This window comes from Apaloderma vittatum, unplaced genomic scaffold, assembly GCF_000703405.1.
Source record: "Apaloderma vittatum isolate BGI_N311 unplaced genomic scaffold, ASM70340v1 scaffold1993, whole genome shotgun sequence".
Classification (NCBI taxonomy): domain Eukaryota; kingdom Metazoa; phylum Chordata; class Aves; order Trogoniformes; family Trogonidae; genus Apaloderma; species Apaloderma vittatum.
In genome coordinates, this window is record NW_009708377.1 from 30,712 (window position 1) to 47,155 (window position 16,444).

Consider the following 16,444-nt stretch of genomic DNA (forward strand, 5'->3'; position numbering starts at 1 on the left):
CTCTTTCCCATGTATCCTTTTGTCTTTCCCAGAGAATGCTCTTGCCACTTTCCTATGTATAATTTCCTATCATAGGATGCATGTACACATTTCATTGCTGTTTTGTGGTGTTTACAGTAATTGCAGCCTGTAGTTAAGTGTCATAGTCTAAGTGCTGGTATCTTTCAGCCAAGGTTAATCTAGAAAGACAGTGATGAAAATACCAGTAATAATACCAATAATAGCTACTGATGTGTATTTGTGATGCCAAGAAAATAATTATTTAGCAGTTTAAAACAAATACGTATTTCAGTACCCTAATACATTTCTGTCTCAATTGCAATTAGTGTCATGTACCAGAAGGTGGAGTAATACGAGATTGACAACTCCGTTTGCTGGCACCTGGGCAATGTGCTTTTTCCTTATATAAAACAATTCTGCACTTCAGGGATCTTTATTACAATAAATACTAAAAATCTTAATCTGCTGTCAGTTCTTCATGAGGGATATCAAAACTACTATTTTTGCCTGCACTAGTCTTGCAAAAGAGTTTTCTGAGCTTCAAAGGTTTTCATAGTTCTTGTCACATTCTGCCCTCCTTTCACATAGGGATTCTAGGGACCAGTTATCAAATATTGGAAATTCAAGGCATTGCACAAAAGAGTTGCTTGTCAGTGCTTCTTTGTTGTTGATGATGATAATAATAATAATAATAATAATAAAAAATTTTCTTCCATAGAAGGAACTGTAATTCCTGGGAACTATGGTTGTGGAATATTTTTGGTTCAAACTAATAATGTTTTAAACTAATAGTTTAAAACATTAATATGAATGTGATATGTTTAGAAACTAATCTTGATGATTCTGATGTCTTTGTTTACAATTTCCAGTCCTAAACTTCCATTATCTCCCTCCATTTCTTTTTCATCATATTCAGGTTTTCTTCAGCTACGATATTTTTGGGATTGCACTTGGAATTTCCACTTCCCACAGTATTTTTTCTTCTCCTTAAAAATCTACCAACTGAAAGATCTTTCCTTTCTTACTGTTCTGAGCACACCATGTATGTTTTTCAGGTCAAGATACATGCTGTTGATGTAAGATGCTCTTGATATGTTTCTACTCAAATCTACTTAATCTGCAATTACTCCTCAGTTTCTTTCAATACGTACTTTTGGATTATACGTATTGTTGTATACCAGAGTCTTCGAAATTCTACATTTCAATTTCTAATCAGAACTTAATTTGTTCTCCTACTTTCTTTATTAACTTCTATTCCTCTACTCTTTCCACTTTTACTAAAGTCACGGCTTAAAAATGTTCAACAAAAATTCTCACAGAGCAGTAATTCAAACCCTTTTATTCACTGTATCTTTTTTGATCCCCTTTTGTGTGGTTCAGTTCTATAAGGTCTCAGATGCTGCTGAGACCTTTTGATTTCTTCAGATTTTATAAAAGAAAAAGTTTTAAGGCATTTACATTTTTTCCTCTTTGCTCTATGTTCCTATGTAGGCTTTGACATCAGTAGTTAACTATAGGGAGCCCAAGTCGATCTGCAAAGCACCTGAGTTGGTAAGTGATACATGTTATTGTAGAAAATACTACTTTTTTAGAGCATAGGGTTCATCACATGAGTATTCATTTCTTGCACTGAGCTGACCTCGAGTGTATATTTCGGTAGTAATAAATAGCTTAACCTGCACACACCTTTTGTGTGTATGCAAAATCGAGGAAATTGTAATTTTTTACATAGAATTTGTATTTTCTCTGGATGTAGTATGTATCATTCACCTATGGATACAGCCCTTGTGATAGAATTTGAAACTGTAGACTGTGGTGTATTTCATGCTTTAACATTTGTGCAGAAATTCAGTGTACTGTGACATACGTGTATTCTCAAGCTTGACAAGTAGGTTTGGGTTTGTTTTTTTCTTTTTTTAACTTGAGCTGGCCAAATACTGTGATAACTTGTTGAAGAAATCAGCAAAGGGAATGACGGAGAATGAAGTAGAAGACAAACTTACAAGCTTCATTACTGTTTTCAAATACATTGATGACAAAGATGTATTTCAAAAGGTAACGTCTGATAATAAATGTTAAAACATTTGAAGAATACTTGAAGAATGTGGTTACGCTTTTGAAAATCCTCATATCTGACTTTTTTTATGCAGTTCTATGCCAGAATGTTGGCAAAAAGATTAATTCATGGTTTGTCTATGTCTATGGATTCTGAAGAGGCCATGATTAATAAACTAAAGGTAATGTAATATTCTCGTGCAGAACAAACATACGAGTATGTAATGTTGACAGGGAGCAGCAGAGGGGGCCAGAGATAACTTAGCAATCAGGAGATCTTGTTTCCAATAACTGAAAGGAAAAACTAACTTCTTGGTAGTCCGTGAAAGTGGTATGGCCAAGTATCATCTAGGCATTTGAGATTTTTATAGGGTATTGGGTCATTTTATTAAGTGTGATCAAATGATTGCTAATTTACATTATAAAAGTACTAACGATGTTGATAAACTAGATCTGTCTTTCTGTTTTATAAAATGTTGTTCATATAAACCAATGTATAGAAAGCGAAACTAAGATAAATCTGATAAATTTTTTATAATGTTTGTTTTCTGTTGTAAATATTTCTCTATAAATATTCTAAAAACACTTCTGCTGACTAGATTTTTGTATTTTGCTAATGAATGTGCTCAATTTATGTGATAAGTCCTGTTTTCACTGTGAAACCTGTTACAATGTTCCTTCCCACAGCAAGCCTGTGGCTATGAATTTACCAGCAAGCTCCATCGAATGTATACAGACATGAGCGTTAGTGCTGATCTCAACAATAAATTCAACAACTTTATCAAAAACCAGGACACGATTATAGATTTGGGAATTAGTTTTCAGATATATGTTCTACAGGTACTAATGTATGTTTATTACTATTCAATTATTTGTACTTAATTTTTATGTTTTGATAAGCGAAGAATTTTTTCTAACTGCGAATACTTCTGTGGAAACTGACACTTTGTGATCAATGGGGAATAGTTTATTTTCTTAGTGTCTGTTTTTAAAATGAACCCACTAGCACACTAAACAGTAATGATATAAAATGCCTTGTGTTATTTTCTGGAATTAATACCACAGTGGGACATGTATAATGAGCACTAAGAAATTAGCAGTAAAGCTTCTGCTGTGAATTGAATATCTTATGGCATAATATACACTATGGATCTGTTTAATAGTGTTATTTTTTTCTTGATGTATGTGCTGTATGAAAATATTAATGCTTTTATTTTTCCTGATACCTTTAGGCTGGTGCATGGCCTCTAACTCAGGCTCCTTCTTCTACATTTGCAATTCCTCAGGAACTGGAAAAAAGTGTACAGATGGTAGGTTAGTAGGAGGCTTCTTGTAAACATAGAAAATGTAGAATAACTCCAAATAAAACATTGTCACTCTTAACAGAGAAAAAGCTGAGCTGCTGCTTTTTGTTTGTAAATGATGTCTTTCCTGTTTCCAGTCCATATGAAAACTGGAAGGGTCACACAAATGATAATAGTGAATTTATATATGTATTTTCATAGCTTTTCTTTATTTTTAATATCTCTCTTCTATAATTCATGATTAGTGAGCAAGATACTAATAAATATAATCGAATGAGCTAGGTTGATTCTTAGCTTTAAACCCAATTTTTAATTTAGGTAAAAGAAGATTTTTGTTTCTAATATTAACCTGTAAACAAATATGTTCAGATTTAAAGTGCACATACAGGTTTCTTGTCCCATATTTCATAGCAGCCATTTAAAATCAAGCTGTGTGCAAACTTCTTTAAAGCTAATTTTATGAATTCTCAAAGTGGTAAAGGTTTTGCTGTGGGATTATTTCTGCTTTGTAGAGGGAATATTTTGTTACTTTTGATTATACGATTGTGTTCTAAATGTTACCTATATAATGTTTATGTTTAAAATACCTTTACTAAAGTGTAATTGATAATGAAGTACATTTTAGGCAATAACAATTTCATGTTATTGGACATAACAATTTTTAAGCAGTTTTTATACATTAAACTGTTCTCTGATGTAAATTACAGTGGCAAATGTCCATTTCTGTGGTGAAGGTGCTTTTTTGTGTATTACTGCTAAGTCTTACAACTATTTATTCTACTTTTATTTCTGCTGTATTAAGTGACAGTTGATTTCAGCAATATAATAGCTTCCAACCCATAGTATGGGATACAAAAAAGAAGGTTGATGGCATTTTGCTGTTATTTGTGAGCTTAAAATGGGAGCAGTGTCAGCTGGGCCTCAGCTGGGAAACTGTTGCTGACTTGCGTTACCAGAAGCAACTCAAAGTCTGCGCTGCTTGACTAACTTCAGTTTTACCAGTTCAAAGGAGCGAATTTATTGATATGTCACCTAGCGAATATTGATGTTCTAAATTATACTCAGAATTCCCTGAGGAGACAGAACATCATAGGATATGAGCACAATTTTGAAATGTTTCCTAAATCATAAATGTGTGATGCTTTCTGAAAACAGATTTTAGAAGATTTGAACAGAAATTCAAGGATCTGAAGTTACTTCTTGACTCTGAGATGCTTGCAAACTGTGTAGTTGTGTCTAGCCTTAAATTAAAATTGAAAGGTGGCAAAAACTATGGCCACTTTCAAGCATCCTCTTTTGGAATTCCTCCTAAAAAATTGTTCAGGAATGTGAGATGAGATATATCATGAAAATCGGTGTGTAGCTGACTGTGGGAAATACCTGTTAACTAAAAATGTATGGTTTTTGAAGGATGTTTTTTTAAAAGAAAAATCAGTAAAATCGATTTTCTGACTTGATTTTTAAATAGGATATCAAAGCCATGGAATATAGAATGGTTTCACCAAGGTGAAAAATAAAAATACAGGGGTTTTTTATATGGAATTTGATGGAACAGAGTAATAAAACCTAACAAGATTAATTGCTAAAACCTCCTAAAAATGGTTTTAAATTCATTAGAGTTGGTATTTTGTAACACTGTTTTGCTGCAGTATTTTATACTTTGAGAGTGTGAATGTGTCAGCAGGCTTTCTGAAGTAGTCATCAAGTCATATGTTAATATGTTGGAGTATTTCAGTAAATGACTGATGTTCAGTCATCACCCATCTCCTGTCATGAATTGATCTTCCATGTTTGCATCCTATATGGTGAACATAAAACCAGTATTCACTGGGATGGTAGGGTGAAAGAAGCTATTTTAAGTAGTTGCATGTGTGACTAATTGTAGTTCATTTTTTTTCCTTTGCAGTTTGAATTATTTTACAGTCAGCATTTTAGTGGAAGGAAGCTTACTTGGTTACATTATCTTTGTACAGGTAAAAAGTAATTCCTTTGCTAAACTTTCACTGTGTACAACTGACAATTGTTTGTTAGAAGTCCTTTTCAAATGCAACAGGCTTTTGGAGTTGGAATGTTAATGTTGCATGTAAAGTCAACCAGTTTGTTTTGTGTAAGAAATTAATACTTGCATAGTATTTCAAAAATCTGTTTTGTAAAATTGCATGTTATCTGCGATTTATTATATAGAAGTAGAACTAGAGTTGTATGTTCTTAACTACCCAGTGGCACTGCACAACTGCTGAGGTAATAACAGTTGCCCTGGAAATGTTTTGGTAGTATCAGATATCCCTTAGCTGAATATTAAGTAATTTTAAGAGTGCATATTATACTATTTTACTCAGATATGGAAGTATCTAAGTAAACACTTATATTTATTTATGTTTATATTTACTGTATAGAAATATATGTTAAAAAAATCTTAGAGACATATAAAATTATACTTTAGTATCAGTCAGTTGTGTTTTCAGTATCAGGCTACAGTAACTGAGCACCACAAGCTATTACATGGACAAGAAAACCAAACTAGCATAGAACAATATAATTTAACGAAAATTTAATTCTGGTAATAGAAGGTTGCTGTTAACTAGTACTCACCTTCATGCAAAAAATCTAAATCTGTTTCAGGCAGATTTCTTTTTTTTATTTTTTAGATTGAGGAGAAAATAAAGGATATAAGAATATTTTCATATTTTTTTAATGGACAAGTTCTTTGTTTTTGAATCTTTCCTTGGAACAACTTTCCTGTAATCAGTATTCTGTGATTCTGTGTTAGCTATTACTAACTGAAGTTTATACAGTGCAGTGCATTGAAGCTATTTGGAATTTTCTTTTTTCTTATTGCTGTAAATAATACTACATTATTCAAATTCAACACTATAGATTTCCTTTTTTATTGAAAACATTGTTGTTCTAGTATTTGTAGTTAATCAGACAGTTTTTTTGTTGCAGACCTCATTGTATATGTGTAAATTCACAACATCGGTTTTCATCTTCCCATTGCAAGTGTAAAATGTGTACTGAGGTGTGAATTGAAAGTCTGGAAATGGACCAGAAACTCTAGTAGCCAGGCTTCAGGTGACTTCTGTGGATTGGGTGATTGGACAGTGAGGTGGATTGGGAACTGGCTGAAGGCCAGTGCTCAGAGTTGTGGTCAGTGGGGCAGTCTAGTTGGAGGCCTGTGGCTAGTGGTGTCCTGCAGGGGTCAGCTGTTCGATGTATTCATCAATGACCTGGACGAAGGAACGGAGTTTGCTGAGGATACAACACTGGGAAGCGTGGCTGGCACGCCAGAGGGCTGTGCTGCCATTCAGCGAGAGCTGGGCAGGCTGGAGTGCTGGGCAGGGAGAAGCCTAGTGAAATTGCAGAAGTACTGCCTCTGGGGAAGAATAATTCCATGTAATAGTACAGGTTGGTGGCTGTCCTGTTGGAGAGCAGCTCTGGGGAAAGGAATCTGGGAGTGCTGGTGGGCAACAGGCTGGCCGTGAGCCATGTTTTTGTGGCCAAGAAAGCTGGTGGCATCCTGGGATGCTTTAAGGGACAGTTCTTCTCCCCTTCTACTCTGCCCTGGTGAGGCCTCATCTGGAGTACTGTGTCCAGTTCTGGGCTCCACAGTTCAAGAAGATCAAGGAACTACTGGAGAGAGTCCAGCGCAGGGCCACTAACATGATCAGGGGGCTAGAGCATCTTCCGTATGAGGAAAGGCTGAGAGAGCTGCGTCTGTTTAGGCTGAGGAGGGATCTCATCAATGCTTATAAATATCTAAAGGGTGGGTGTCAGGAGGATGAGGCCAGACTCTTCGCAGTGGTGTCCAGTGACATGACAAGGAGCAATAATCACAAACTGGAAAACAGGAGATTCAACCTAAATGTAAGGAAATACTTCTTTGCTGTGAGGGTGGCAGAGCACTGGAACAAGCTGCCCAGAGAGGTTGTGAAGTCTCTGGAGACTTTCAGAACCCACTTGGACATGTTCCTGTGTGACCTACTGTAGGTGATCCTGCTCTGGCGGGAGGGGTTGGACTAGAGAGGTGGTTGCCCAGGGAGGCTCCATCCCTGGAGACGTTCAAGGTGAGGCTTGATGGGCCTCTGAGCAACCTGATCTAGTTAAAGATGTCCCTGCTCCCTGCAGGGGGGGTTGGACTAGGTGACCTTTGCAGGCCTTTTCCAGCCCAACACATTCTATGATTCTATCTTCAGAGGTCTCATCCAACCCCTGCCATTCTGTGATTCTGTGACTTTTAAGCATTTTCCATTAGTTTCTAAGTACTACTTGTATCATTACAGGTGAAGTAAAAATGAATTATTTGTGCAAACCTTATGTAGCCATGGTCACAACATACCAAATGGCAGTGTTGCTTGCCTTCAACAACAGTGAAACTGTCACCTACAAGGAGCTTCAGGATAGTACACAAATGAATGAGAAGGAACTGACAAAAACCATCAAATCCTTACTTGATGTCAAAATGATCAACCATGATTCAGACAAGGTATGCAGCTAAGGGTATTAAGAAGATTCATGTTTTCAGTCTTGTGAATTTAGTATTTGTCAAAAGTTTGTTTTAATATAAAAGAATCCACTGTTTACTTTTTTCCCCCTAAACTATAGTATTAACCCTTGTGAACAATTATAATTGTATTTGTAAGGAAGGTGACAAGAGGAGGTAGACTGTGTCATAGAGGCTCCTTGTTATACCTATAGCAGCATGGTACGCTGAGAAGGCAATAATGCTGGGACTGTTTATTGTTCCTGTTGCATTTCCTCTATATGGCTTTGGACTCAGTACTATTGGAGGGGAATGCTCTTAAAGTCCCTTTCAACTTACATTTCTATGAAATCCGCCACTTTGAAAGTTGTACTGAATCCTGAGAAGTAGTAAACCAGAGTCTTACAGAGGTCCTAAAGAAAATTGCTTGCAGGATTAAAAGTCTGAAAGTTACAACAACAGCTGAGGTTGGAGGAGGAGATTAGAAGAGGAGGAAGGAGGAAGAAAGAGAGCTTCAGTGAGAGGACTTTTACTGCAGTTTACCCAACTCTATCATTCCATGAGTTTCATGGAATTCCAGTAATATCTGAGCTTTGTTTGTGGTTAAGGCAGTGGTTGACATGGGTTCTGTTTCTGACTGCCTCATACTTCTGTGTGACCCTCGTGAAACCAGTTACCCTTTTTCCCGTACAGCAGAGAACACAGATGTCTGTTATGTAAGAAACACCACGGAAGTGCTTGTATGTACCGTAAAACTTTAACATGTGTTCTTCCAGTCAGCCTAGAAGGCCCATTATTCACACAGTATCAGGCAGAAGCAACTGAGATAGGCTGTTCACTTCACCTGTGAGAAATCCAAAGCTACTCTGATAGCTGGTTGCTTTTTTTTTTCCCCTCAAGCAGGAAAATATTGGAATATGGAAAGTGAGATCACCATATTATAAAATATTATAGTAGACAATATTTGTTGCAGAACACTTAAAAAAATCTTGTGTTTGCTAAAGTAGGTGGGCTTGAGGCAACCATGGTTTGGCAAGATTCTGTAGTCTAAGAAATTTATTCAGCTGGAAGTCAGTAATACTTGTGAAGACTGTTGCCTGGAAACTGAAAAGGTTTGTCAGGTCATCCTGTTAGTTGAATGTAAAGGTGTTGGGACTTCAGGGAATAGTGACTGTTTACTGGAAAAAAAATGGACTTTTACATGTAGAAAAGAATTGAGGTTTGACAGGAAGAACTTAGAAACATACCGATGGATGTGGAACTGTAGAAATTGCGGTTTGTCAACTGGTTCTGCTGTAACATAACAAATTACTTAGATGTTTTTTCTGTAAGTTCTGGAAAGCAACATGAGTAATAGTTGTGAGAGCAACAACTCTGTCTTTTTATGTGCTTCCGTAAATAAATGCAAATCCTACTTTGCAAGGAGAAAATGATTTTAAATGGAGAATGTTTGCAACTAAGATAAGCGAAGTTTTAAAACAGAAATTTCTTTAATTGTATTGAGTTGTTAACAAAATTCGTATATCGGAACTCGTTATACTATTTTCTAAGGTAGACTTGATTTCTTGGTTAGCTGAACTGTAACTAAAAAATTGACCTTGAACCAGTGGCGGTTTAGAATTTACAGCTACAAATCTGAAATTGTTTTTATGTATGCAGACCCCTAACTGATTTTTCAAAGTAAATCTTTATTATTTTTTGGTTCCATTTCTGATGTTTTTAAAAAGATTCTTTATTGCAGGAAGATATAGAGGCAGAGTCTACGTTTTCATTAAATATGAACTTCAGCAGTAAACGAACAAAATTTAAAATTACTACATCAATGCAGAAAGACACACCACAGGTAAGTGTTTTGTGGTATTTCTAGCTTGAACAGCTTACAAAGCTTATTTTTTAAAAATCAAATGTACTGTATTGGTTTGGTGTAAGCAGATGTAAGAGTCCCTGTGTAACGCTTACATCACCATAAAGAAATTGTTTAAAGCTTAAGCACTTGAAAGGTTTTTGTATTTAAAATATAGGCAGGAGAAGATGGCATAGAGAATAAGAAGAAAAAGATAAACAAGAGCTATTCCTCTTGTCCCAAAGGGGTATGACATTGACCTTGTCTTACCTAATGAGACTTTTTTGTCGGTGGTGTTTGTAAAAGTAGCTTACTCCAGGAATAGCAGAACCAATCAACTCTGTTTCCTTGTGGTTTTCTGTCCTTTGGCAACTAAAATTATAATAACTCCAGTGTTGATAATCCACGTTCCCTCTGTATCTCTCAAGACACAGGATTTTGCACAAGAAACGTATACGTTGCCAAACTCAATACATGATAGTAAATTCTGCCTGCCTTTCTCTGTAGCAGACACACTGGTTTGGATGTGTCTCGCCTACCATTCTGCTGACTTCCGTGAAAGCTAGTACTCTTGATTTTTGGAAGTATTTTGCCTGGAATTGAATTTCACCTGGATTTTTTTAATTGACCACTTTTAATTAAGCAAAAAGTATAAATTCAGGATACTTTTATGAAGTGTTGATTGACCTTACTATATTTTAAGTGTTATTGTTCTTCCTATATCGTAGGAGATGGAGCAGACCAGAAGTGCTGTAGATGAAGACAGAAAAATGTATCTTCAAGCTGCTATAGTCCGTATCATGAAAGCACGTAAAGTGTTGCGACATAATGCTCTTATTCAGGAGGTAAGAGGAAATCTTAAGTGTGATTTAATGAAAATTTTCAGGATATTTGGGTATAACACCTGACCACAAAACTCTCCCATGTCAAAACTAATACCTTAGTGAAATTAGTGAGAATTTCATTGGAGTCTGCTCGGAACTGGAGCACTGGCTGTGATACCTCAATCTTGTAACTGTTTCTTAGCACTAAAGCATTAAGTGCCTCTGTGCTTGCTCTTTCCTGTTGGCTGGTTCTGTGCTGCCAGATGCTGTAGCTTATTAGAGTCATTTCCCAGAGCTGTAGGTTAGTCGAAAACCTGAGTAAGGATGTTCTAGGTATGGAATTTCCACAGAAATATCTAGCCAATTGTGAACTCTAATTGTGATTTTATTCTAATTTGTGGCTTGAATTTTAAAAATTGTCCGAGTATGTGGACATGCACTTGTTAGTCTCCCTTGAGTAATACAGTTGTCTAGATTTTTTAGATTCTAAAAGTGCTTTCTCTTCTGTTTTTCTCCCCCTTTCCCATCTGTGCCAGTTGCCTGCCTAATTGTACTTCTTTTTCCAACCTCACCTTTGCTCCTACCAACCAGTTGCCAGTTTTAGTTTTTTCAATCTTCCAAGACATTCATTCTTCAGTTTAATTCATTATTATGTCTCCTGAGCCTTGCTGGATAGACTCAGAGGAGTCTGGCTGGAGAGGAAATAAAGACTCCTGCTTTATTTGACCATTTTGAGCATGGAGGCAAAGAGGCATTCCATCATTTTGAGATTTGATATATGCTTTCTGTATGCTATATGCTTGTTATGGTGATGGAGGAAACTCGTCACTTAATTTTTATTTCCTAAAAATGTAAGCAGCTGCAGAGAGCTTGTAGGCACAGAATCTGCCATGTGAGATGTCTTAAAGGTTTTGAGTGTTGAAATAGTGGTTGTACATAAATACTCTGAAAGCAAGTTTATTTTAAGAAATCTGATTTTTTAACTTCTGAAAGATGAGGCAACATGGGTCCTGATTACTCTCAAAATCTTTATTTGGTTTCCTGTTACTTAAATCATCCATGCAATTATGGTGAAAAATTGTAAGAACTTACAGTTAAAACTAGAAAATAGCAGACAAGCCCTGTTTTCATTTCTGAAAGTGCTTTTCTCTCCCTACTCTGAAATTGTTAGAAAAAGTTTTTGAAGTGTATTTTCCTTGAGACCAGTTTATAAGTGTGAAACAGATGACAAATTTTTCTGTTTTGAAAACAGAAAATCCCTTCTGGTTGCTTCTTCCTTTTATTTCACTTAGAGGGCAGTACCTGACATGCCTCTGCCGCATTTTGCTCTTGCAGTACTCTTGCAGAGCAGTATGGTCTATTAACATCAAGAGCTTCATGCTTTGCAAGAAGGATGTTTTGATTGTTCCTCAGTTAAAAATTAGAGAGTAAAGTTGGTGCTCCTTTTATCTATCACCAGCCAAAAAAACCTGTATTGGTTTTTTACCTTAGCTTTTAACTACATTTGTGACACTTCTGAATATCATATCCTTTATGATTTAGTGTTTACTTCTCGATTTTGAATACTAATTGTATCCTAGATAGATTAGAGTGTTTAAAACCAAAGGCTAGGCTTCTAAATAACCGATATCTGTGCTGCGCTGTAGTGTGGGGACATGATAAAGGCTTAAATGAGCAACTGTGAAACATCAAGCAATAAGTTGAAGCAGTACAAAAATGCACTAGGGTTAGTTTTTTCTTCTTTTTTGCACTCTGAATTAATTTATGCCAATCTCTGTGTTGCCTGAGCTAAACTGTAACTGGAACCTGAGACTGATTCTTTCAAAGTTACGTATCTTCTCTACATGCTGTGATACAGAGGTATTCTTAGGCACTTCAGAAATTACTGCCAGGTTTGAGAGCAAATTGTGGGGAGACATGTTTTTGTGTAGTTAATGCATAGACATAAAGATGAAAATCTCATATTAAGTGAAAATTATGTCTGCATTGAGCTCAGTAATTCGTTGTTGTATGAATAAGGCCAAACTTCCAGGTGGTTCTGAGTTGAGCATGCTCAGCTTTCTCACTGAACCGACTCTTATTAGAAAGTGAGTGATCATCACTTCTATTAAACTTTTGGAGTGTGCATAATTAACTTCTTAGCTATCCAGCTTCCTTTATTTTTCTTGTTAATATTGTAGTAAGATTTGATTTACTGTCAGGAGCCTTTTTATTTCTTAAAACATTCATGTGTGATATTGTTACTAATTATGGTGGCTGTTGTTTTTATCATGTTTATATACTTATAAATAAATAATGTATTTCCTTAAAATTTGTAGTCTGACTTCCTGAGGAGTAAGAATGAATCTTTTCAAAAAGTCTATTTACTCTTAATGTTTAATATTTTCTCACCTCATTAATATTTTTGTCTGAGATACAAAGGCAGGATTATACTGTTGTTAAAGATATGACTGAAAGACTCCTAGCCCTAATGGAGTTAGCCCCGATTCTAACCGTTAAGACTCTAGCGGCACACATTTCATTTAGGGTGAGGTGTCCAAAAAGTACTTGAGGCCCTTGGTAGACCTGTTTTATGTCAGCATGTGGTCTTTGCTGAATTTTGTATGAATTAGTGGATGAATTTTTCTGTGAATTGCCAGTTGTGTTAGATACTCCCCAATAGTTTTGCTTTCAGCTCTGTGCTGCAGTTGCTTGTAGGACGAGGTAGCTTTTGCCTTAAAATGAATAAGGTCCATGGGAGTAGTTGAGAGGAAAGATCAATGCAGTCATTCCCAGATAGTTTTTTATTCTGACCATCAGGTGTTTCTATCTATCCTTCTGATTTTTATTATAATTGATAAACCAAAACCAAAAACACCGACTTACCAATAAAAAAATTCTGTCCTTTGTTGTCTCTGTCGTAAGCAAATATGTGAAGTGTGATGATGACAGTCTGAGAGTGTAGGGCTTAGGTTAGGTGAAATCTGAGCAGATCTATTAGCTTGTTAGCACCAAGTTTCTTCTCACTTGTACTGCTGTGGAACGTACCAGACCGTTGGCCACCAGCCCAACGAAACTCACTCTTTTGGGCTTTTTGTTTGCTTTGCTGGGTGAGTTCTACCTGGTGAGTTCTCTTGGCACAGAGCAAGCTCTTAAGCTGGGACAAAGCCAGCTGTGAAAAGTTGTGAAGATAAACAGGAAATCCAGTTGAAATAAAAAGCACTTTCTTTACAGAATGAATGAGAAACTGCAGACAAAGTATATTGTGATTCCTAAGTAGTAAGATCTTTTATTAAAAATTTTCCCAAGTTATAGATGTGTGTGTTCTGTTTACTGCACACCATTTTCTCCTCTGCTCTGCAAGAGAATGGGCAAAACTGAGAACTGTTAAGAGATGTCTAAAGTTTTGCCTACAGTGGCAGTTTCTTCCACAATACATATATAGATTTGTTTTTATGAAAAATATGTTTTTACTGTATATATTACAAAGTTTCCAGCACAACCAGATGGAACTTGCCAAATTGTAGGTGTATCTTCAAGTAACTGAAAAAAAAGAGATTCATCCTGATTGCTCAAATAGTGTAGGAAAGGAGATCTCTGGTTGGGGGACTTCATTCACACCTTCCAGGCAGCTGAGCAGTTCGAGTGCTTTCCAGGACCAGGTGTACAGCCCTGCGGGGGCTGGAACTTAGGCAAAATGCAACAAATCCAGCTTGCATCTCGTATACTGACAGCTGCAACGGCAATGAAGTAGTGGAACTTTACAAAATGATTACTCCTTGGTCCGTGTCTTTTGTGATTAAAAGTGTCGTCTGTAGCTTTTCAGCAACTTTTCTGAAAAAGTGTGTTTTCCTTGCAAATCTGATTGTCTAGTGCCGTAGCATCTCTGAGGATAGGTTGCATTTTTAATATATTAAAACTGTACTATTCAAGAATTAATAAGGTCTTATTACAACATTATAATCAGATTTTTTGGTCATGTGCTGTTTTACATGTCTTCTAAATATGTCTTTTTAACACTGTAAAGAAAACAGTTTTCACAAGTCTTTACTGAATGAAAATGTCTTCTCTGTGTTTGTGGTGGTGGATGAGAAGAAAATTGTGTTCAACTTTAGAGGTAGTTTTGACAAATGCAATCAAGTGAAATTTAACTGGTCAGAATAGTATAAACTACTGTGAAAACTAAGATTAACACATTCTTCAGGCATGTAATTTCCAAGACTGCTGTGACTCAAACAAAATGTGCAAGTCCATAAACTAAATGTTCCAGAACAATGAAAGTACATAAATAGAAGTGAAAGGGAACTAGTCTGGGAAGAGAAGTCAGTAAGCAAAGGCAGCATTGACAGGGCACGTAAGGTTTTACAAATTTTTCATTTTGCTTGAACTGTGATAATAGTGAAGAAATGTGTTAATGCCAGATGAATTTTTAACCAGCATGTTTATCTTCATTTCTACTGTGACAAATTAAATAAGCAAGAGGACTGAAAAGACCTGACCAACGTGCAGGCAAACTAGTCCGAGGAGCTGAGCAGTTGGTTTAAGTGTCCTGACACTAATCACTAATGGGTAGAGATGCTTTGTTGATTGTCAAAAATAAGCTATTCTGAGTTTATTTAATCCCATCTTTACAAGAACAGTATACTGAATGTGCCTTAAAGCCCACTGTGAGTATTTCTATAGCATTTGTAACTGCCATAAATAAAAATAACACGAAACCTATGTCTTTCTTTTGCAGGTAATTAGCCAATCAAGAGCTAGGTTTAACCCAAGTATCAGCATGATTAAGAAGTGTATTGAAGTTCTGATAGACAAACAGTACATAGAGCGAAGCCAGGCCTCTGCAGACGAATACAGTTATGTAGCATGATGTTGCTATCCTGCAGGTATGATTGTAAGGAGATCATTGCTGTCACTGTTTGGTGTGTTCCTGTGGGAAGAGGCCGGCCTGTGCCTCCATAATTGGTCACTTGGCAGCCCCTGTTTTTCTGCTGTTTACAACATCACCAGTGCCATGTCATGAGCGTCAATGAAAATGCCTATAGATATTTCAAGCTCATGTCATTATGACATTTCTTAAAACTTTACTAAAAGAATGAGTGAAGTATTGCTGAAATGTGGAAAATTGGTTGGGTACCATGCTTCCCCCCCCACCCTTTCACGTTTGCAGTTGATGTTTTTTAATGTATCTTAAGACAAAGTTAAAAAAACACCCCTAAATATTGTAATATGACAGATAACCTAATAATTGTATCTACATTAAAATGTAAAAAAAAGACGAACATGATACTGCTGCTTGTCAAATAAAAAAAATAAAGTTATATAATGTGTCTGGAATGATTGTAGAAATGGATGTAGCATTAATGTCTGTAAATATTATTCAGATTTGGAAGAGTAAAATTAATGTTATGTGTTTGGGTTTTGGATAACCTCAGAAGTAGATATGACGTAAGAATTTATACAAAACTGAATAGTAGGTATGTTATGTTTGATGTGATTATAAAAAAATATTTATGGTTAAGTGCACATCTTGTTTTCTTGAGATTAGACTAATTTACATTCTTAGTGCCTGAAGGCCTACTCTGTGTCTATTAATCTCACACAGTAGCAATATGTTACAAGAGAAAATAAACAGATGTTTTGAGGGGATTTGAGTAGTGTAGTTCACAGAGTTAGGAATTATTATCATGAACATCAAAGATACCGTTCAGTGGCTTGTGAAAACACCCTGTTAATGGAAAGGATTGTAACAGACTGGTAGTTCAAAAGTGTTTCACTAGTGCATTGGGTAGAAACACCACTTGGATAGGTACCTACGTTTGTTTCCACATAAGCCCATGCTGTGTTTTTCTTATTTTCCTTACTGATCATACGGTTGTATTTATATTTTGTTTTCCTCTGCCCTAATTAGATTTCTAGCTCCTTGAGTGGTACAAGAAATCCGTGGGCTATTTAATGA

General features: G+C 36.1%; 1 protein-coding gene across 1 annotated transcript in view; it reads left to right on the forward strand.

The window, feature by feature from the left end:
• CUL2 (cullin 2) overlaps positions 1 to 15,806 on the forward strand; it is a 43,908-nt gene extending 28,102 nt beyond the window's left edge. Inside the window, exons 11-20 of the mRNA XM_009866521.1 lie at positions 1,492 to 1,551; positions 1,927 to 2,055; positions 2,151 to 2,237; positions 2,743 to 2,895; positions 3,288 to 3,365; positions 5,266 to 5,332; positions 7,640 to 7,842; positions 9,581 to 9,682; positions 10,411 to 10,527; positions 15,224 to 15,806. Of these exons, the coding sequence (XP_009864823.1) occupies positions 1,492 to 1,551; positions 1,927 to 2,055; positions 2,151 to 2,237; positions 2,743 to 2,895; positions 3,288 to 3,365; positions 5,266 to 5,332; positions 7,640 to 7,842; positions 9,581 to 9,682; positions 10,411 to 10,527; positions 15,224 to 15,355 (1,128 nt within the window). The 3' untranslated portion in view covers positions 15,356 to 15,806. The remainder of the gene's footprint in view (positions 1 to 1,491; positions 1,552 to 1,926; positions 2,056 to 2,150; positions 2,238 to 2,742; positions 2,896 to 3,287; positions 3,366 to 5,265; positions 5,333 to 7,639; positions 7,843 to 9,580; positions 9,683 to 10,410; positions 10,528 to 15,223) is intronic.
• Positions 15,807 to 16,444: the final 638 nt, after the last annotated feature.